The sequence below is a fragment of the Anastrepha obliqua genome, chromosome 1 (assembly GCF_027943255.1).
Source record: "Anastrepha obliqua isolate idAnaObli1 chromosome 1, idAnaObli1_1.0, whole genome shotgun sequence".
NCBI lineage: Eukaryota > Metazoa > Arthropoda > Insecta > Diptera > Tephritidae > Anastrepha > Anastrepha obliqua.
Window position 1 is genome coordinate 86174982 of NC_072892.1, and position 22624 is coordinate 86197605.

The window sequence follows — 22624 nt, forward strand, 5'->3', positions numbered from 1 at the left end:
GCTCTATGCACTTCACGAACGGATTTATTTTTTTTTTCAAAGTGAATTTCCAAAATTTGGAGGAGTTGTTCTGGCGTTAAATGATTCATGAAAACTTCACAAGCCTTACTGAACAGAAAAGTCAACACAGTTTGCCATTTTCAGCTTTCAGAACCCGGTTATCGATATAGGTAGCTCTCATACAGCTAAAAATACCCTATACTTCGACTTTTTTCACATCCTGATCCTTTCAGTAAGCCAGTTTGAGGGCACTAGTAGGGCGTCCGTTAATCAAAAAAAGATTTTCTGAAACTTCTATAGTGACCTAATCCCTCATTATTCATATCTATAATTACATTACATATTGTAATTTGAATAATTTAAAAGATTCGCTCGTATTTTCTTTGGTTTTTCCTTACATTAATGCTTGAGTATATTTACTTTTTTCGTGGTATTTACAAAATTTGCTGCCAAACCATTTTTTTCTGCGCTCCCTTTCTAAAAGTTGTAAACAAATTCTATTAAACGCATGGATTCATTGTTTTATTTTCGCATGCTTCACAAATCATTCCATAAATGTTAAGTGTTGCTCATACGCCTAGGTGGAATTTTACTTTTACTGTAATAACATTGTGTACTTTCTTGCACATGCATGCGTGTTGAAAAACGAATGTATACACCAGTTTTCAATTAATATAAATCATTTTGAACTCGCATCAGTGCCTGGCAAAAATTCCACTTTGACTCAACATTGAAAAATTAAATCCAAGCAATAAGACACACAAGAAAGGAAGCAGAAAAAGTAAGAAAAGTCTTTATATTTGTATAAAACAAATCAAAATTCATTGAAAAATAAGAAATAAAAAAAATCATCGTGCTTCACATTTTCACACAAAAAAGAAGAGATGTTGTAGTCAAATTGATATAAGGAACTGATGCGTGAACGAATAACAAATACTGAAAAAAAGGAATTACTAATAATTGCAAAAGTAATTAAATAGTCGCTTTTCGCATGAATGTGCTCTTTCAAATGCTTCATTAAATTTTTCGCAGCTCGCCTACAGCTAGTATACCCTGTTTCTGGTACCGCGCTTGCTTAAAGTTGTCCAAGTTTTTATGTCGCATAACTGTAATCTAGAGGATTAAGATCGAGGAATATGATGGTCATCATCCTGATGAATTAAAGTTAGAAAAGCGAGTTCTGTATCATTCCGTTCTAATTTTAATCTTATGGACTACTACTGGATATTTTGCCAATATTTTACTCTGACAGGGCTTCAGTTAACCATTTGTTCTCCGCGGAGTAATTTTTCATCTGAGAACACGAATTTTTCCCATCACCTACCAGCTAGCCTTCAAACCAGAAGGTGTTATCTGTAAAGCCGATCCTTTTTTCTTATTCTGTAAGTAGCTGTGTATTTTCGATTTTGTAAGGCTTTAGTCCGAGTTCTTTTTTTTGCTATAAGGGTCACTAATTCGCGATAAAAAAATTAAAAATAAGAGATAAATATTTTGCTATAGAAATCCTTGAATTTCGCTGAACTAGCTTTTATAAAATTATTTTGTCTGATTCCACTCATTTTTTTGAACCAAGCGCATAGCCTTCTTTACCCAGCTCCTTAAATCGTTTAACCGTACGAGAAATCAACTAACGGGCTATGAAAATTTTATTTGCCACACTTGTGCAAAGATATAATGTCGGTGCTCTGAGTAGACATTGTGAAATAAACTTTTTAGTTCAAGGTTAAAAGGATTGAAGATTTATATTAATGTTTTTTGAAAATGTGCGTACCTTGAGCTATTACCCATACATTCACAATACTTTTTGAAAGTTTGCATACATTTAATTTTTGTTACCCTGCATAGATATTTTGGAGATCAGCTTTTTATGTTTACTACTTATGTGTAATTATTTTTCCTACATTAAATTCAACATATATAATATATTGTTGTTGATTTTTGTTTTGCTTTACTTGAAATTGCACTAAGTTAAACTTATAGATTTTATTTGTTGTGTTAGCGTGCGTTCATAATTATTTTATCGCCTGTTTAGGTTAGTTCGGTGCGCAATAGTAATTGACATATTATTGTTAGTATAGTAACGCTGGCGAGTAGACGTAAGCTGCGAAGAAAATTGCCCAAAGGATGCAGGCGAGCAGCTGCACCACGTACTGTAACGAGAAAAGTAAGAAAGGAAATTCAAAAGAAGGATTAATGAAAATCGAATTATTATACATATTACATATACATATACATATTAGGGATGGTAATCCCGGGATTTTCGGGGGCAAAAAATGAATTTTTGTAGCATAAAATCAGCATTAAAAGCAATTTGCGTTTCCAACTCTTTCGTGGTAGAAATCTGTTGGGTTTTTTATGTTCAATGTTCCACTCTTATAATGACTGATGTGTTAATAATATTTCAGTTGTAGCAAATAATATTGAACTACATATATGTATCAATAAGCACTTCAGGTACGTATATGAATAATAAGTTCTGACTTTATTATTTCAATATCAAAAAATGTTGCACAGACTTTGCTCCGCATAAAATGAAGTCACAAGACTATTACTCCGTTCTAAAGATGCCTTCCATTTCAATTCATCCGGGCTATTCGGGTCATGTTCTTCGATTTCGATGTAACTCAAATATGTTGCTCTCTGGTCAAAATAATGAGACACGTATTTTTTTGTTCGCCCGAAACAATTTTTTTTCAAGAGTTATCGTCAATCCGAAAAACAAGATCAAAATCGATTTTTTTTTATTTCTATAAGCAAATTTTTTTTTTGGATGCCCATAACTTAGTCAAAAATGAACCGATTTTAATAATTCTGGGTTCAAAATGATCGTCATTACTTACACGAGCGACTTAAATGCTCATAACTTAGTCAAAAATCAACCGATTTTAATAATTTTGGGTTCAAAATGATCGTCATTACTTACACAAGCGACTTCATGTAGAAACACTTGCAAAAAAGGAGTTGAACATTTTTATTTTGCAAAAAACAAAAAGTGCAAAACAGGTTTTTTACTCAAAAATTCATTACTCAAAAACAACTCATTTTAGCTACTGGGCATTCAGCTTAATTGAAGTTTGAGGTGTCTTCTTGATTTGGAAAAAGTTATAAAAAAAACAAAAATACACTTTTTGAAATATTGAATTTCGAAAAAATTTCAATTTTTTTTCTTTTTTGCTAAATAAAAAATTTTACTACTTTTTTGCAATTGTTTCTACATGACGTCGCGTGTGTAAGTAACGACGATCATTTTGAACCCAGAATTATTAAAATCGGTTCATTTTTGACTAAGTTATGGGCATTTAAAAAAAAAATTTGCTTATAGAAATAAAAAAAAAATCTATTTTGATCCGAAAAACAAAATTGCCGATAACTCTTAAAAAAATTTTTTTTCGGGCGAACAAAAAAATACGTGTCTCATTATTTTGGCCAGAGAGCAACATATTTGAGTTACATCGAAATCGAAGAACATGACCCGAATAGCCCGGTTGAATTGAAATGGAAAGCATCTAAATCCTTTTCCACTGTGATTTTTTTCGACATTAACTTAAGTTACATTATCGGTTATATACACGCTAAAGCTTTATTAAATAGTTAAATTTAACTGATGGTGTTTGTTTTGTTACCAATGAAATAGTTTTCAATTTACATAAAAAAGTAGCTTTGAAACCTATTTATTTATTACTGATTATATAAGTATAATAGAAGGGCTTCTTAAAAAGTTTTGATGTAAGTAATGTTTTTTTTTTTTTGAGTTAAGTTGTTGTAAAATAATGAAAATCTAAATCTCGGGACTCATCCCAGAATCCCGAAATTGTAATTGAGACATCCCTAAAATCCCGAGATTCCAAAAATCAAAAAACTCGCATACCTAGCGCATATTTGTACATCCATACATTTCTTAGCTGCATTGCTTAAAAATTGATTGCGAAAGGAAGTGATAGCGTAAAGAAGATTTAGCTGACTTTCATAAGAAGCTCAAATAGATAGTGCTTCTGAGATCCGGACGTACATCAAACAGAGACTACGTCAGCATATCAAGTGCTGAGCAATCAACTACGGTTTTGCCAACCAGCTGCTTCCAACACCACCAACAAAAACAAGAAAACCTACAATTTTTGTAGGACAATAAATGTAACCACTGGACGTAGCGGTCAACTGTAAGAGCGCATTGAATTGGTAAGCAAATGTCTACGTTGATCTGAAATGCAGTTCACGTACCAGCGACGTTGGCGTAGTGCTCACAGGATAGACCACCACACCATGAATGTTTGCAAGGCCGATCAATGGTGACACTATTGAAATTCAAGTCAACTCAGCCAACGAGGAGAAGGAAGAGCAATTGAAGAGAATTGCAAAAAAGAATTGAATGCATGCATCGGTGGTGGAAAAGTGCATGTACGCGTACATACATACACATACATACCTTTTATGCATCAGCTCGTATGTGCGCACAATGCAATTTCGTTGAAATTGTGGTGCATTAAATTGAATTTTGCGGGCGCGAAGAGTTAATGCATTTTTGCTGCAACTCCAAATTAAATTGGAATGGGAACGAATGATGGCTTTCTGAAGCTGCTGAAGTTACATACTTTGTTCAAAGAGGAAATCGCGAATGTTGACCGTTAAAAGTACTTTAATATGAATTTTTGATAAAACCATATAAAGTCATTTGGCTTAAAATGTATGATGGACATATGCACTCCACAGTGGGTTTTGGACTTATAGGTAACACTGAAAGCAAATGGTGTATGTATGGCACTTTTATCCTACGTTTATATGAGCTTCTTGAAATGAAATTTATGAAGTTGAATCAAATTTGGTTAAAAATTACTAAAGTGCGTCACCCAAAAATATTTGGACCCAGGGTTTGGTTGCACATTTGCTATTTCGGTAGATTTTCAGTGTCTACTTTCACATATCAAAGGATTTTTATTAAAGCAAGTACAGAAGGGCTGAATTCAGTAGGGATGGAATTTATATACCAGTGCATGTTTTAGCAAAATTTAATCTTTGCTTGCTAATATGTGTACCAAGCCTCGGTGTAATATATTAATTTTCACTAGAGATACCGTACGCGCGGTTAAATGGGCAGACAGGCAATGCTAAATAGACACCTCTCATCATTCGGAGCATTTTGGTACATATGTATATGTATGTATCTATCGCGCTTCCTTCATCCAGTTGTTCCAGTTCCACCCTTGTGCATAAGTGCGCGCGGGTGTAAATACAGTATAGTAAATTTACCACATCTAATATTCATTTCAATTCAACTAAAATACGACTGATAATAAAATACCGATTTATAAGAGCCATAGTACAAAGTGTGCCAAGTATGAGTGACATTCGTTTTCCGTACACAGACTTGCCGGTTAAACAGTAATTTTTTTCTATTCTACCTCATTTCTCAAAAAATATTTTAAAAATGAAAATAAGGAAACCGCCAACTGGCTGGCGTACTTAGCATTATTACACTAGGGTTTAAACGAACCTTATCTTGATGCGAGAGTATCAAGGACGATGAAATTCCAACTGCCTGTCAAGCATTTTACATATGCCCAAAAAAAAGTGCTGACATAGAACCGCTTCAAAAGCAGTACCCGCTACCGGCCTTTTAGGCTTCATGCAAATAATTTTGCATAGTCACCTTTGAGGGACATACCCTATCACCACTCTAAAATTGTCAATTAACTAATGTAGTATTAGTTAGGTCTTTTTACGTCGCCTATATTGTCACTCTTCCCCTACTTCTTTTACCAATTACGCTTCACTTACTCTGCATATTTTCGTGTTAGGAGTTTGTCCTCAAATTTTACTTTCACAAACATGTTTCATTATTCACCACTCACCTAACAACATTGCCTCCCGATTGTCGATGATGCCACGCCGTCGCTGCAGCACGCTCTCCTTGTCGCCACTCCACAGCACCGGCGATATGCTAGCCAAGCATTTAACACGCATCGTACCATCCTGAAAGTGACGTCCGTCAACTGCCAACTCAAGGCCAAGCATTGACGTTATGAGGCCATGTTTGTGTACGGTGTCATTGTAGGCTATCAGATAGCTATCGTCGACCACCTGAAATGCACAAAAAATACATGCACATAAGCACAAGTACACGAATACACTTTCCCTTATAAGTATGAAGTATAACTACATATGTATGTATGTATACAGGGCTACCAAGAAAGTCGTTCTAGATAATTAAGGACACACGTTATTTACTGTTTAATGTGGCTATATGGCAAAATATCGAAATTTTAACCATTTTCGACATATTAGATTTTTTAAATTATTTATTCTTTTAAATATTTGTTCAAAGGTCCATTTGAGTATTTCAGTATTTTCCATTTCAGTATTTAAAGAAAATAATGAATGATAATGAGTAAAAAGATTAAATTGCTAAGTTTTTTGCTTTAATCGAAGATTTTTTAAATTTTTTTCTTCTTGTCAAATTTTACCCTCCATTAGTTGAGTCCGCATCAGCCTTACTTTAAATATTGTACTTTCATGAGTAGCTAAAAAGGCATACTAGATTCTAAAATAATTTGCAGAATCGTTTCCAAGCACTTGTTTCAATTTCATTGATAGTTTTTATTAATTGACATACTCTTTAACTTATCACAGAAAAAAAATCAGACCTTTCAACTAACATTTAAAAAAAGAGAATGTACAGTAAAAAAAGGAAGATTTCTTTGAAATCGAATATGTTGAAAACGGTTATCTTTTGGACGTCATGCCGCCTATAAAATAAGAAACAGACCACTTTCGTAGTAACCCTGTATATGTATTTTAACATGAAAATGTGAATTCGTGTGTTTTTTCATATCCCGCATATTCGCCTTTAGTTGAATATCGACCAGCAATCGCTCGTTAGGCCAATATAACGAGTATACCTATGATTTAGTGATAGGAGAGATAGTTGTGTATGTACTATATGTACGTGTGTTGTTACTGTTGGCTTACAAATTATTTGTATTTTCAATTAAACACTGCTCGCCAACTTATGGCCTTGCAAAAGTATGCTTTTAAAAAGTATGTCATGAGACTCGTATGTGGCATGCGGTAGATAATTGATGAAGCACTTATTTCCATGTTATTTCTGTTCTTAAATTTTATGGAATAATTTGGTGAGGACCAAATATAATTAAGAAAAAAAGTGCAAACACTTATAAGAAATTGACTTCATTTTTGGTTTTTTTTAGGTATAATCTTTTTACGAATTTATTTTATGAATAATTCAGAAATATGTAACTTTCGGCTATGTAAAACGTTTAGTATTGGGTTGGGGAAAAAGAAATGTCGTATTTGTGATGGAAATTTGACGCTTTATTTAACGTACTTAGAATTATCCGATTCAAGTTAAATATGCCCCGTTTTGTTCGCAAACTTCTCGCCATTTAGAAGGCAACTTCATTATCCCCCCTTTATAAAACCCCCCTTGCTTATTTGCAGAAAACTCAGACAACCAGTTTTCGCAAGCCTCTTTTGAGGCCAACTTGGTATCACCAAGGGGGTTGTGCATGGACCGGAAGAGATGATAGTCACTTGGTGCCAGGTCCGGACTATATGGTAGGTGCGATAGGACATCCCATCCGAGCTCCTGTAGCTTCTGGCGGGTCATCAAAGATGTGTGAGGACGAGCGTTGTCCTGGTGGAACACAACACCATTCCTATTGAGCAATTCTGGCCGCTTCTGGTCAATCGCCTGCTTCAAACGGCCAAGTTGCTCACAGTAGAGTACCGAATTAAGGGCCTGGCCATAGTCGAGCAGTTCATAGTGGATAATTCCCTTCCGATCCCACCAAACACACAGCAAAACCTTCCTGGCGGTCAATCCCGGCATGTCGATGGTTTGGGCCGGCTCGCCGCTTCTCGACCACGATCTTTTTCGCTTGGTGTTGTGGTACGTGCTCCACTTTTCATCGCCAGTCACCATCCACTTCAAAAATGGGTCAAGTTCGTTCCGTCGTAGCAGAGAATCACAAGCGTTGATTCGGTCCAAGAGATTTTTTTATGTCAACACGTGTGGCACCCAAACATCCAGCTTTTTTTGGAATCCAATCTTCTGCAAATGGTTCCGAACGGTTTTGTGTTCTACACCTACAGGGTAGGCCATTTAAAGCGGGCCCATCTGGCAACCCTATAACTTTTGACAGGAACGTCAGATCGACTAATGACATAGCGCGTTGGAAGCGTCAGTCCAAGACAATTTTTACCATGGAGCAGTACACTCCAAAAGAACGCGCTGAAATAATTCAGCTTTACATCCAAAATAACTTCTCAATTGTGAAAACTCAACGTGCGTTTAAAAAAAAAAATAAAGTTAAAAGTGCGCCATCCAAAAGCACTTTACAGCGTTTATACGCAAAATTTATTAACCACGGTAGTCTCAGCAATACCAGCCACGCATCCAGACAACGTACACGACGTTCTGCTGAAAATATCGAGGCTGTACGAGCCAGTGTTGAGGAGGCTCCGCGAACATCGAGTTATCGTCGTTCTCAGGAATTAGGCATCGCCAGGACAACACTCAGGCGCATAATTCGCATCGATTTGAAAATGTGTCCGTACAAAATTCAAATGGCACAAAAATTAAACCCGGCTGATTACCCGAAACGGCTTGATTATGCCAAATGGGCCGTCGAAACCGTTGATTTCGAAAAATGGTGATTTTCCGTGGCCACCGAGATCACCAGATTTGACGCCACCGGACTTTTATTTGTGGGGTTATCTGAAATCCAAGGTATACATCAACAAGCCAAGGACTCTAACTCAACTTAAAAACAATATCCGACGCGAAATCGCCGCCATACCGGCCGAAATATTGGCCAAAACGATGGAAAACGCCGAAAAAAGGACACATTTGGCCATCAAGGCCAGAGGCAAACATTTGAAGGATATCATTTTCAAAAACTAGCTGGAACAAATCTCCTTGAATCAAAATAAATGATTTTTCATATCAACACAAAAAAAAATGTTTTTTTCAATGTTTTTTTTTCAGAAACAAATGGGCCCGCTTTAAATGGCCTACCCTGTAGTTCCTGACTAATCGAACGAATGCTCCCATGCCGGTCTCTTTGGATAATTTCAACGATTTTATCAGTCTCTACGACGATTGGCCTACCAGTACGGGGTGCATCTTCGACTCTACTACACCAGAACGAAATCGATCGAACCAACGCTGTGCTTTGCGAATCGTTACACTATCAGGCCCAAAAACTTCACAAATTTTTGCCGCCGCCTTCGTTGCATTTTTACCTCTAAGGTAGTAAAAACATACAATATGACGAATTTCTTGCTTGGTGGACTCCATCTTTGACGTGCTATAACTTAAGACTGAAACGTAAGATCACAACACTGTCAAAGAAACACTTGTAGTACAGATTGTCGTCTTCAAATCGCCGTTTAGTGTGACCCGATGCAATAAGTACAACGCAAGATATGTTTAAATGTCGCACTCAATTGACAAAATACGACATTACTTTTTCCCCAACCCAATATTTTAAAAGGAATATTGCGGAATTGTTCTTTCAGGAGTATCTAAGCTTGCAAAGCTGCATAAAATATATAATATATTGAAATATACCACTTTACAAGAAACGAAGGTTATTCCATTGCAAGTTATTTTCGAACAAAAAATGCATTGTTTGGTTTCCGAAAATAATAGTTGGCGTTTTTCGTCATATATGTGGTGTTTACATTAGGATCTTAGAGTATGATATCTCGACGTTTTTGTCTAAAGGGCACAATTTTTTTTTCGTTCCAAAGATACTGACCTCAAATGCCCTATTCTAGTATGTACTTCAATATCCTCAACAGCTACTGCATGAATTAAAAAATAAAAAAATAAAAGTGAAAACGGTTCTGACGGAAATTTTTATTGATCAAATTTTGGCATATTTCACGTTGGTAGCGATATTTCTGGTAGCGCTCGAGTTTAACAAAAATGTGCTTCATGTGTCGCTTAACAATGGCCGCCATGGCTGATCCATGAATTACATCAATAAAATGGACAAGCTAGGCATTTAAGTTTAGCAAAAAAACTATCAAAGCAAGGATTTTCTCTTATTCTAACATAGTAATTCGACAATTTCTTTTCTTTTGAATATTGTAAAACTTCATTTAAATATTTTAAGATCTTGGATCAAGAGCACGAACTTCGAATATGTCAATTTGTAGTTGGTAAAATCGATAGTTTTCAAATAAGATTTACACTCGAAGTTTATACACGAAAAAAATCTAAAAGATTTTCGAATCGAAAAAGTTCCTTAGCAAATGTTTAATGACTTTTGGCGAGTTTTAATTTACCGACATTAGGAATATCAATGGGTTAAGTTGATTTCTTTAATAAGCAAAATTGAAATTATTATGTTTTTGTTATTATAATTATTAACAAATGGGCTACCCAAACCCTACCTGTTGAGCCTAATTTGTGTAGTAACTCGTTGCCGTAAAATATGCTCTCGAGGATGATTCGTTGAGGTTAGGTTATATGGTTGTCTATAAGGCGTAAAATCAATGTTTCCCTTTGTGATACCATTGCAAGAGAAAAAGAGAGAAGAAACAAGAAGAAAGAGGGGAAAAAAGGAGATAAGAGTTGGTGCGTTAACTGCTTCCTATAACTAACGGAATCCAACAGGGAGGCATTATCTTAACCTGCTTTAGGTAAGTAGGTGAAATGGTTGAAGTTCCAGTCTGGCACTCTCCAAGCACTGCAGCGCCGTTTTGATACCATTATAAGACCTTCAGGCTGTCGACGAAAGGAGTACACCTTAATCGGCTAGCTGCCAAATCCGGACATATACAGAGAAAGTACTCTATTGCTCACTTCTCTGAAAGGAGCTCGTCCTACAATGAAGATTAAATGCTAAACGTAGATTTTCTGAATGTGTGCCGATCCTCCAATGGCCTGGTTATGAGCTTGGAAATTGAATGGCGAGGAGTAGCCAGAACTTTCTGTGACCGCGTCTATTGTACTAGGGCCAAAGGATTTTCAACATAGCACACGAAGAAATGGAGCTTCATCGATCATGCGCCTTTCTGAGAAATAAAATGTGCAATTCCTCTTTAACAACAGTTAAAGGGATACCGATGTCTGAAATTGAAATAAATAAATAAATAAAACCCCAGTTTGTGGATAGAGAGCTCTGTACGAAGTTCAGAGAAATGAGGTGTTAACTGCCTGAAATTGCTACCTCGAGTGATTGCGTCCAAAGGCCAACCCCTTTCAACTCAGGCCAGTGCGAGCTTGAGAAAGGTGTTTGATAAGGATTAGTACAAAGGTATGTTTCAAAAAATATGGGTGTTTCTAAAAATCGCTTGGGTTTTTATATTTTGGTAATTATTTTTTTCCGCCACCACCGTAGTTGAATGGGTTGGTGCCTCACTACCATGAATAATGCCAAACCTCCGAGTGTATTAATGCCATGGAAAAGGTGCTCATAAAAAATATCTGCCATCTGGCCTCGGCGGCACACCTCTGTCCGATGGTCCAAATTTTCGTTGACGCTGAGGCATAATTGAGGTTCTATGCCGTTAATGTGCCGAACTATCTCATCCTTTAGCTCTTGAATTGTTGCTGGCTTTCGACGTACACCTTTTCTTTCAAATAACTCCAAAGAAAGAAGTCCAACGGTGTCAAATCACATGATCTTGGCGGCCAATTGGCATCGCCACGAAGGGGTATTATTCGGCCATCAAATTTTTCGAGCATTGTTTTGCTAGCTGTGTGACAAGTGGTACCGTCCTGGTGAAACCACATATCGTTCACATCCATATCTTCCAATTCGGGCCATAAAAAGTTCGTTATCAGCTCACAACGATGCCGCCGACCCATAAACCGCACCAAACAGTCACTCTTTGTGGGTGCATTGGTTTTTCGGCAATCACTCTTGGACTATCATTCGCCCAAATGCGGCAATTCTGCTTATTGACGAATCCACTAAGGTGAAAATGTGCCTCATCACTGAAGATGATTTTCTTCACGAAGTGCGCGATATGCATTTTGATTTGAATGCCCGTTTTCATAATAAGCCTGAATAACTTTTACGCGTTGCTTGATTGTGTATCTTTCCATGGTTCAAATTGAGTTAGCTTGAGATTGAAAAATGTTAAATAAAATGCAGAAGAAATTTTGACGTTTATGTGTGGTTCCCATTCAGCATCGGCTTTTGAAATTTAACCACTATATCTTATCAATTTATATCTATTACTTCTGCTTCATTTAGCTTCGCTGTATTAGGTATCTTGTTCTAAACTCCTTCAGTACCGGACATCTTCCTAAGAAGAGTTGCATATCTTCTTCCTCGTGGCACAGGGTGCAAATTTTCTAGGTATTTCCATGCTTGATTGCATTTAGCTTTAGTAAACTACATCTTGCTTTGAAAATTGTTGTAATGTCAACTAGACGCATATCTTCTTTAATATTTGATTCCCCTTTTGAGTAGTCTAAATGTTTATAAATTCGCGTCGCGCTTGACTGTGATTTTCGCCTTGCCATGTTGAGCTCTTTTATTTTCATTTTAGTAGGAAGTTACACACAGCGATCTTGGCATTCTGTAGCGGTGATGTTTTCTTCAAACTTCAGACCGAACTCCATTCCCATGTCGTTCAGTTGCTTAAGCCAAAACCCATTTTTACTGAAGACGCCTTGTGTTAATTTGTGTGGGAGTTTGTTGCAATTGTATTTATAAATTGTTTTCCAGATATACTTCTTAATTAGTTTCAAGTGTTATTGCATAATTCGAAGTGAACTCGAGTAGTTTGAGGATTATTTTAATGAAGCAACGTTGAAGTTTATTTACTTCATCGAATAAGGCATACTCCCAAACTTGCGCTGCGTAAGTTGGTTTCACTCTGCATACCGCTTGGAACAGCTTCCATTTTGATTTTATGAAGTGAATGGCTTCGCTAAAAAATCGTATAACAAGTATACTTACACCTGTTCAGAATAATAGTATCGCGATACACTACCAAGTTTCGAATATTTCTTTTTCTATTTTTGTACTTCATTTTCCTTATAGAAATAAGTATAAGAATATAGTTTATTATAAGATAAGAACTATATAAATCAAAATCCAAAGTTGAACATAATTTGCAAAATCTTAATAAAGTATGAGGACGCTCAAAAATCTGTTGTTTTTTAACGATTTTTTATTCTTCCATGAGATATTGAGAATTTCTGTTCCATATAAAATACTTTTTCAGAAGTATTTTGCATGGAATAGTATGCTCAACAACTTACTAAAGTTGAAACTTCGTAATAAATCGCACTACTAGTATTTTGAGCATGGCTATATTATTAAAAAGAGATTAGTTTAGCCCGGTATCGATGTCTTTAGATTTTGATAGTACTATTTTCGATCGCCGTAGCCGAATGGGTTGGTGCGTGATTACCTTTCGGAATTCACAGAGAGGTCGTTGGTTCGAATCTCGGTGAAAGCAGAATTAATAAATAAAAAACATTTTTCTAATAGCGGTCGCCCCTCGGCAGGCAATGGCAAACCTCCGAGTGTATTTCTGCCATGAAAAAGCTTCTCATAAAAATATTTGCCGTTCGGAGTCGGCTTGAAACTGTAGGTCTCTCCATTTGTGGAACAACATCGAGACGCACACCACAAATAGGAGGAGGAGCTCGGCCAAACACCTAACAGAAGTGTTCGCGCCAATTATTTATTTTTTATTTTCGTTTTTTTCGGTAAACCGAAAATACTAGATTTTTAAAATAAAATCGAAACTTGAATTTGAAAAACAGGGTCCATCCCTAATATAAACCTTTACTTGGCACATAATATGCACACTCCTTCGCCCGATAGCCATTCAAGGCATAGAATGCGGTATTTTGTGTCCGAAATATCCTCTCAATGCAGTTTAAACAAACGCGAACATTCATGCATATTTAAGTATCCATTCGATGAAAAAATGTTTGCACAGCAAAACGTAATAATTTCAACACAACCATGACCTGTAACAGACCACTCACCATTCCCTTTCGCTTAAGCCATTGAGCACCAATTCTTACTCAGCTCGCTCAACTTAGCATAGTGGCAACACTATAGTTTCACTTTCCATTAAAGTGCACATACCCGAATACCACATTCCAGCTTATTCCACTACAGCTTTTCATTCATATAAAGCGCCCCACTTTGTCAACATAGCAAACCAGCACAAAGAAATCTTTTGCTAAATCTGAGTTCTGTGTGTCACTTTAACATTGACATTGGCGTCACCACAAGCCACAACAACATTTTTCAACAGCTCACAAAATCTGGTAACATACCTTCATTCAATAGTCAACTGTTGCACTGAACTGTGAGCAGTTGGTCGATTTAGTTACTGAGTCCATTTTATATTTCTTGTTTTATAAAATTTGCTTTGGCTTTGTGCGGTATTTTCCATGGGGTGATGGAGCAACAAAAGCAATAAGTACTGCCAGCATACGGATAAAGTAAAATAGCAAAAAAATTGTTGAAATTCAATTTTTTATGGTTGCATCAAAGTGTTCACACTCCACAGGTTCGGTCGAGTGTTGAATGCTGTTTGTGAATTTATTTATAATACTTGTGCAGTAGAGTGTGCTGCTAGGTAAGCCTGCAACAGCCCTTCGGATGCTTGACTTAAGCTACTTATGTCGTGTATGTACATATTTTAGGTCTCTTGCAATTTATACTTGAATGTAGATTATTTTTGAAATCTCATACATCCGAACTAAACAATGCACCTCTACGTTGAAATTTGTTGTTTGTCAGTGCGTATGAGTAATGCAATTGCGCTGAAGCAGCATAATATGCGTTCGTATGTTATAAATGAATAATAAAAATGCACATGCAGAGTCGACCAAACGTAGTACTTGGGCACATGCCGAATTTTCGGGAAACAAAAAAAAATTTCACAAACGCTGCTTAAATAATTTTCACATACTGCCGAGTCAAGTGGATTGTCCGTTTGAATTGCATTATACAAATTTTTCGTAATATTTTTTTAGCCGCTCTGCTGCCAATGCTTATTAAAAATTTAGGTTCTTGTAGAAAATGTTAATTAATGCTGATTTGCATTGTTCCCAAAGCGTTTTTTATTGATGTGAAATTTAGGCCGATCGAAGAGATTTAGAGGTTCCGACTAAAGTCTCTAATTTGGAAAATGTTTTTTTTATAGATTTTTGAAAACCACTCTCCTCCTTTAATTTTTTTTTAATGCTTTTATTAATAGCTGAGATCCGATAATAACTTTAAGACCCAACTAGCCGGTCTTGAGGCGGACAGCCCTGAGCATTTTCTCTGTGTGTGTCCTGCATTTGCCAGAGCAAGGCTGCGAATTTTGCGTTCCGTTGTCATGAAAAGGAGTAAAATTCGTTCTCCCAAACTGGAGGATATTTTGCAAATTTGCCAAAAAATCTGGAAAATTGTCAAAGGACTAACTTGCTCTATTTCCTTATTCTATCTTTTTCCTTCTGTTACTTTTCTTCTTCCCTTCTTGACTGTAAGGTTATGTTGCCTTTATAGGTATATCCGGAAAAAGGAAACGCACGTGTAAATGCTACGGTTGATTTATTTCAACTAACTATACATATGAAAACTAAGAAAAACGATTGAACAAAATGTAGATGGCCTGCTATGATTCTTACAATCGTGGATTGCTATGATTCCTACAATTCTCCCTCTCAACCCAGTTATTTTATAAATTACATTTTTCAAAATTTTCCGTATTTTAATATTTTCATTACGACAAAATTGTAATAATAATATTGCTACTTTTGAGTACATTTTAATTATATTACATTGTAAGCTTTAGCAATTTACATCCATTGTTATGTTTCAATTTCTTTAAAAATTTAGTCATTATATTGTATCTTCTGCATTTGCATCAGAATTTACAAAATGCACCTCGATTTCGCCCTTTTCAAACAACTCACGGACGTAATGAAATCTTAAATCTATGTGTTTACTGCGCTTGTGCACCATCGGGTTCTTCAGCAAAAATTGTGCATTTTGATTATCGCAATATATGTTCGTAGTTTCATTTACGTACCCGTCATACCCCATTTCACGCAACAACACTCTGAGAAAAACAACATCTTTTGCGCCTTGACATACAGCTATATATTCTGCCTCCATTGTACTGAGGGCAACGATAGACTGATTTTTTGATTCCCAAGAGACCAGACCATCACACATCAATACTACGTAACCGCTGTTTGATTTGCGATCAGATACGTCACCAGCCCAGTCGGAATCTGTGTAGAGCAACAAATTTTCACCTGTAGATGAATAAGTAATTTTCGCTGCTGAACTCTGCTTCAAATATCGTAACACCTGCTTCGCGGCTTTAAAATGTTCTTCATGTGGATGATTATTAAATTCTGATAATTTAGATACAACATGGGCGATATCTGGCCTAGATATTACCGCTAGGTACATCAACCCTCCGATTAAACTTTGGTATCGCATCGCGTCAATATCGTTACACTGCTTCTCACACTTCTTGAGTACCGTGCCATTAACCCAAGGTGTAGTTGCCGATTTGCATGAGTCCATTCCCCATGTTTTAGGAAGTTGATTCACATAATGTTCTTGATGAATTGATATTGTGCCAGTAGATGCATCTCTCTCTATTTACATACCTAAATAAAACGATACCGACCCTTTATCTACAGCTTCAACAAACTCATTTAGCTGCTTTAAAATAATTTTCGTCTGCCTTGCATTAGAGCAAGCTAACAGCATATCATCCACGTACAAACCAATAAGACACATGGAACCATACTCCCTCTTAAAGTATACACAACTATCCGCTTGACATCTTTTGAAGCCCATAGTCGTGAGGATTTCGGAGATCTTTTTGTTCCACTCGCGGCCTGCCTGTTTAAGACCGTAGAGGGGTTTAATTAATTTGCACACCTTATTGAGGTATCTTGAACTTTCAAACGCTAATGGTTGTACCATGAAGACGCCTTCGTTTAAATCACCATTTAAATAAGCTGATACCACATCGACATGATTAACCACTTCGCTGCTAAAGCCAACAACAATCGAATGGTCGAATGTCGTACAACAGGTGCGTAAGTCTCGGTGTAATCAATGTTGCGCCTTTGGGACCACCCCTGAGCTACCAATCTCGCTTTGTACTTTTCGATACGACTATATGGTTTTCGCTTCTTGGTGAACATCCACCTACAACCAATGACGTGTTTATGTTTTGGTCGGTCCACAAACACCCACGTATTATTTTCAGTAAGCGAATCGAACTCTATTTCCATAGCTTCCTCCCAATATTCGCGTTCTGGCGAAGACAAAGCTTCTTCTACAGTTTCAGGACTCTCAGCAATGTAATTTAAAACCTCTACCTCATTATATCGTCTTTTTGGTCTACCAACAGTACCTGTTCGTAATAATTTTGGTCTTCCTCGACCTCTTTTTCGCGTAACTACCGGGTCGTTTTCTTCATCTAAAGAATACCCCTCATCATCATCATCGCCATTGTCTTCGAGTTGCTCTTCGACAACACTTTCATTCTGAATTTCACCTCACTTGCCATCATCCGATTGAGATGACTCTTTTATTTCATGGTAGCAAGGTACTTCTTCACTAACGTCTTCTTGTATTAAAATTGGTTCAAAAGACGTTTCAAAAAATATACAATCACGAGCTATAACAATACTTCGCTTGTTTTGATTATAAAGTCTATAGCCTTTAGCACTTCCGGCATATTGACTTTAAGTTTTTCGCAAATATGAAATTTTTTGAACGTAGGTTTTAATATTAACAGCAATACATAAATTGTCCAGCTCTGTTGACAAAAGTTGCTCAGACTTACTTGATTTTCATATTATTATTATTAACATAAAAGAATATTATTAAAGCCTACTCGACTAATTCCGCTTAATTTGTTCGATATTGAAAAATGTGTGTCTGAACTTCTGTCAACCACAAAATATGTACAATTGTTTACTTTTACAGTTTTTTTGCATATATATTTATTTGACATACCTAAAGTTACTTTATCAAATATGTACAAGAAGAGTTTATTAAATGTTTTCTTCCTAATCAAATAATTTTCACCCATTTATTATTTATTATATGAGAGAAGGCTTCTCGAACAATACAGGACAATCGCAATATGTGGGTATTGTGACAACAAGATCTCGAAAATTTCCGGATCGGAAACATCGATCATTTATGAGTCCGCCACCAGTATACTACAGTATATGCTTGTTCCAGCGTAATCCACTTCCCTCAATGCTTGATTCTTGCCTGATCCTGACCATCAGTAGAATTTTGACAATATTAAGATCTAACGCATTGCCTACAATTTTGCGTGGAAAATAATTTGGATAATAATTTAGAAAATAAAGAAAAATTGTAATTCCGAAAAATCTAAAGTGTTCGAACTTCAGGCTCAAGTTGGAACTTCTAAATCTTATTCAATTGACTTAATATTTCATACAATATTTAGTAGTTTTTTGGGAAAGTTCATATTTTTGGCGAGTGCCTCGATTAATAGCGGCAAATTGATATAGCACCTGCTAACCTACGCACAAATGTGTGACCTGATATATCTTTTGAAGTCCTGTATATTGTGGCTTATGAGTTATAAAATATTTATTCTTGGCGACATTGGTCACTGGTGATCTCTTGGAAAGAAAAATTTTATATTGCGGTTTTCTCTCTTTAATACTATAATAATACAGCGTAGTACCATGTCTGTACATTGAGGATATCATAGGAAATATGGAATAATAATAAGACCATTGTGAAAGCTTCTTTCACCTACTTGTTTGCTTGAACGCTCTAATATCCAGAGCGGATAGTCTAAATTCGACGTGACTTTTATTAAGTGGCAAACATTTTTTTTTTTCATATTTGTATTGTTACTGTTTTCAGAAAAATTTTGGCACACATGACTTGCTTGGTGACTATTCGAAGTTTCATTAATCTACAAAAGGAAAAACTCTCGACTAAAACAGTCGGCTAGCATCAAAAGTAGAAAGCGAATGCACTAATTGAGAGTATAGAAGTCTTGCGAAACTTCATTCATAATCTAATGAAAGTTCTCTCTAAGTGCCGACAGCACTAATAATAATAATAGTCACTTAATGCGAGATTTACATTCTCGAAGCTTAGGGCACGTCGGTAAAAATGTTTGCGCTCTAACACTACCTCGATGGAGCATATCACCCTCCCTATTAACCAATTTTTTCTCCTTCTGTTCGATAACTTGTTTCAATCTTGCTGGCTGTTGACAAATTGAGTATTTGACCAGATAAGAGCAGACCATAGTGAATGATTTCCTCTCAATCCCAACAAATATACGAAACCATGTTTTTGCATCTGACATATTTTTCTTTAGTAACTAAAAATTGTTTCAGCAAAGAATCTCAAGCTCCAATTCGGTCCAAAAAGTATATTTGGGTCGATTGGTTAAGCCCATACATGGAGCTTCCTGAGACCAGTTTTGTACCAAAATTGTCAGTCTCTTGACAATGAAATAGACGCGTAAATGTCTCTAGGACTCTAAGCTTTCATTGATTTTACTGACGATTATTCGATCATTGGCTTAGCAGTGCATATCTCTTCATCGACATACATATTACTAGAATAGAACCGTTGGATTCCATCGCTATGCTGTTCCATTCGGTACTCCATTGAGTTCACAAATAGGACAAATTTATGATGACCGCCTGCTCCTACGATTTTTTTTATTCTTATAATTGGCTTCACCAAAACACAATGTGTAATTTCACTTTTCTAAAAGTGTATCACAATGCAGAATAGTTAAAATACTTTATTTTGACGTTTATTCGAGCGAAAAGTTGACGAAAAACTCAAGATAAAAACTATTTAGTTTAAATTCTTCTCTATACCTTTCACTTCAATGATCACCACCTCATGAAATACCAAAAGCAGGTAGCATCGGAGAAAGATTTAAGAAACAAGATCCTGGCATATGCCAAATAAATTAGTCAGGTTGGGGCCCATTGACCTCTGATATTTTTCCACGAGCTGTGTTGTGCATCATAGTCAGTAAAAAAATGGTTGATCAGCGGGTATTTTAAGCTAATTCCAACTAAATTTTTATTATAGTCAAATTAAATGGAGTATAATATAGAAGCTAATTAAAAAAACAAATAAATTTTCCAAGCTGCTTAATGAGTCTTTGTGCTATGGTTATGAAACGCATATACGTATGTACAAGGTGGCGCTAAATTTATCACCCTATCACAATATTTATAACTTTTGCAAATAGCCCCATTCGTCAATTTGACACATGTAAACCAGATAGCTGCAGTATACAAACAGACAAACAAAGGAGAACGTAAAAGTAAAAGCAAGATGTCTATCAATTAGAATTTTTTTTTTATTTAGTAAAAATTTTAGTTGCGTTGGACTAAGGTTAGTTGAAATGAATTGTACAATCCGGTTTACTTATTTAAAGGCAATAATTTTTATGGAAGAAAATGAATACTAAACCATCCGTATTAGATCTAGTAATCCAAGGTTTTCTGACAACTGAAATGAAGGCTGTACTTTCCTCGAAAATAAACATGCATCAAAATATTATTATACTGAAATGAAGGCTGTACTTTCCTCGAAAATAAACATGCATCAAAATATTATTCCATCTAACCATATTTCGCAGAAGTAAAACTTTAGCAGCTGTATTGATTTATTGGTTCACTTGAATAGAGGCACTAACCAAATAAAATAAAAAAATAACAAATAAGGCAAATCTATTTTTTTTTTTTACATTTACTATTTTAAGTTTAAAAGTTTGTGCTGCCACATTTTTTACAAATTACTTCGTACGTTGATAAATGGATTTGTACAAATTCTCCAGACAGCCTAATAAAATTTCAATACAGGCCGTTTTAATGATTCGAATTAATTAATGCATTATTGGCTTCAAAATGTTTCCCTTTCTCATAAACCTTACGAGCAAACCATCCCCATAGACTTTCGAGAATGTTCATATCTGGGAAATACGTGGCCGTGCTAAAGTTTCAATGTTTTGGTGCGCAATTCAAATTTTGACCACATTTGAAGTGTGTACAGGTTCATTCTCTTGTGGAAAGATCCAATTAATAGGCTTAAACGTTTGACGGATCTCGAGCAAAGTTGATTCCAATAGAGCTTTATAGCTGTTTCCCGACATTTTTGATTGTTTGACTTTGATAGTATTTTTTGAGCGCGTAATTAAAAATCGAAATATGATTTTAATAATATTTTTTATAAATTTTGGCCCAAAATTTTTAAGTGTAAAAAATTCATAAAGAACATCAAATAACAGCACATATGCTTCTGTATATTCGAAAGTGTTCTACGATATTTGGAAGCTTCAGATTTGTTTCACTGAAAATCTTAAATTATTAAGTGCGCAACTAAGTTCCTGCTGTTTGTCAAGAGATGCCGCCAGCAGTGTGTGCTAGACTACTCTAACATAACCTAGTAAACAAACTGCTTCGACACATTAGTGATTTTGTTTTGGTATCATATACTTTTGGTTTTGTGAAAATGTCTGATTTTGTGCCGAATTATCGTTATTTGTCGGAAGTGTTGATTTTCCTCTATCATTCGAAAAAAACGGCGGCTGAGGCGCATCGAGAGCTACACAAAGTTTATGGAGATGCTGCTTTAAGTGAAACAACGTGCCGAGATTGGTTCCGTCGCTTCAAAGACGGTGATTTTAATGTTGACGACCGTCCGCGTGAAGGACGGCCAAAAACATTTAAAGACGCTAAATTGGAGGCATTGGTCAATGAGGATCCGTGTCAAACGCAAGAAGAGCTTGCTTCAGTATTAGGAGTTACCCGCCAATCGATTTCCAAGCGATTGCATTCTTTGGGAATGATTTAGAAACAGAGGACTTGGGTTCCTTTAGAGTCGTTTTTTCGCCTCTGAACAACTGCTCCAGCGGCAAAAAGGGAAGGGTTTTCTTCATCGCATCGTGACGGGTGATGAAAAATAGATTCATTACAGCAATCCAAAGAAAAAAAGTCATGGGGACTGCCCGGTTATGCTTCTACGTCGTCGCCTCGGCCGAATATTCACGCTGCGAAGGTTATGCTATGTATTTGGTGGGACCAAATTGGTGTTATTTATTGTGAACTGTTAAAACCAAGCGAAACCATCACTGGGGATCGGTATCGACTTTAGTTGATGCGATTGAGCCGACCGCTGCGCGAGAAGCGGCCGCAATACGTGGAGAGGCATGAAAAAGTGATTTTACAACAGCATGACAATGCTCGGCCTCACGTTGCCAAACCCGCTAAAACCTATCTGGAAACACTGAAATGGGAAATCCTACACCCACTCGCCATACTCTTCAGATATTGCGCCGTCCGATTATCACCTGTTCCGATGAATGGTACATGGTCTAGCTGACCAGCAGTTCCATTCATATGAGGACATCAAAAAATGACCATTTTTTCAGAATAAAGTTGTATTTTCACCAAAAAACCAGCGAGAACTTAGTTGCGCACTTAATAATTTAATTGTTTAGTTCTTGGAGTACATATCTGCTCCACAGAATTCCTAAAATTTCTTTATAACAATAGACATTTTATACGATTCTTACCTCATGTCACGATGGCCCACCTTACAGTTGTTTTACTCATTTTCGGCCATACTAA

General features: G+C 36.2%; 1 protein-coding gene across 1 annotated transcript in view; it reads right to left on the minus strand.

Moving 5' to 3' along the window:
- Window positions 1-2028: 2028 nt before the first annotated feature.
- Window positions 2029-22624, minus strand: part of LOC129235795 (uncharacterized) — a 145143-nt gene continuing 124547 nt past the window's right edge. The window contains exons 5-6 of the mRNA XM_054869836.1: window positions 5847-6075; window positions 2029-2150 (exon numbers count right to left, since the gene is read on the minus strand). Of these exons, the coding sequence (XP_054725811.1) occupies window positions 2029-2150; window positions 5847-6075 (351 nt within the window). The remainder of the gene's footprint in view (window positions 2151-5846; window positions 6076-22624) is intronic.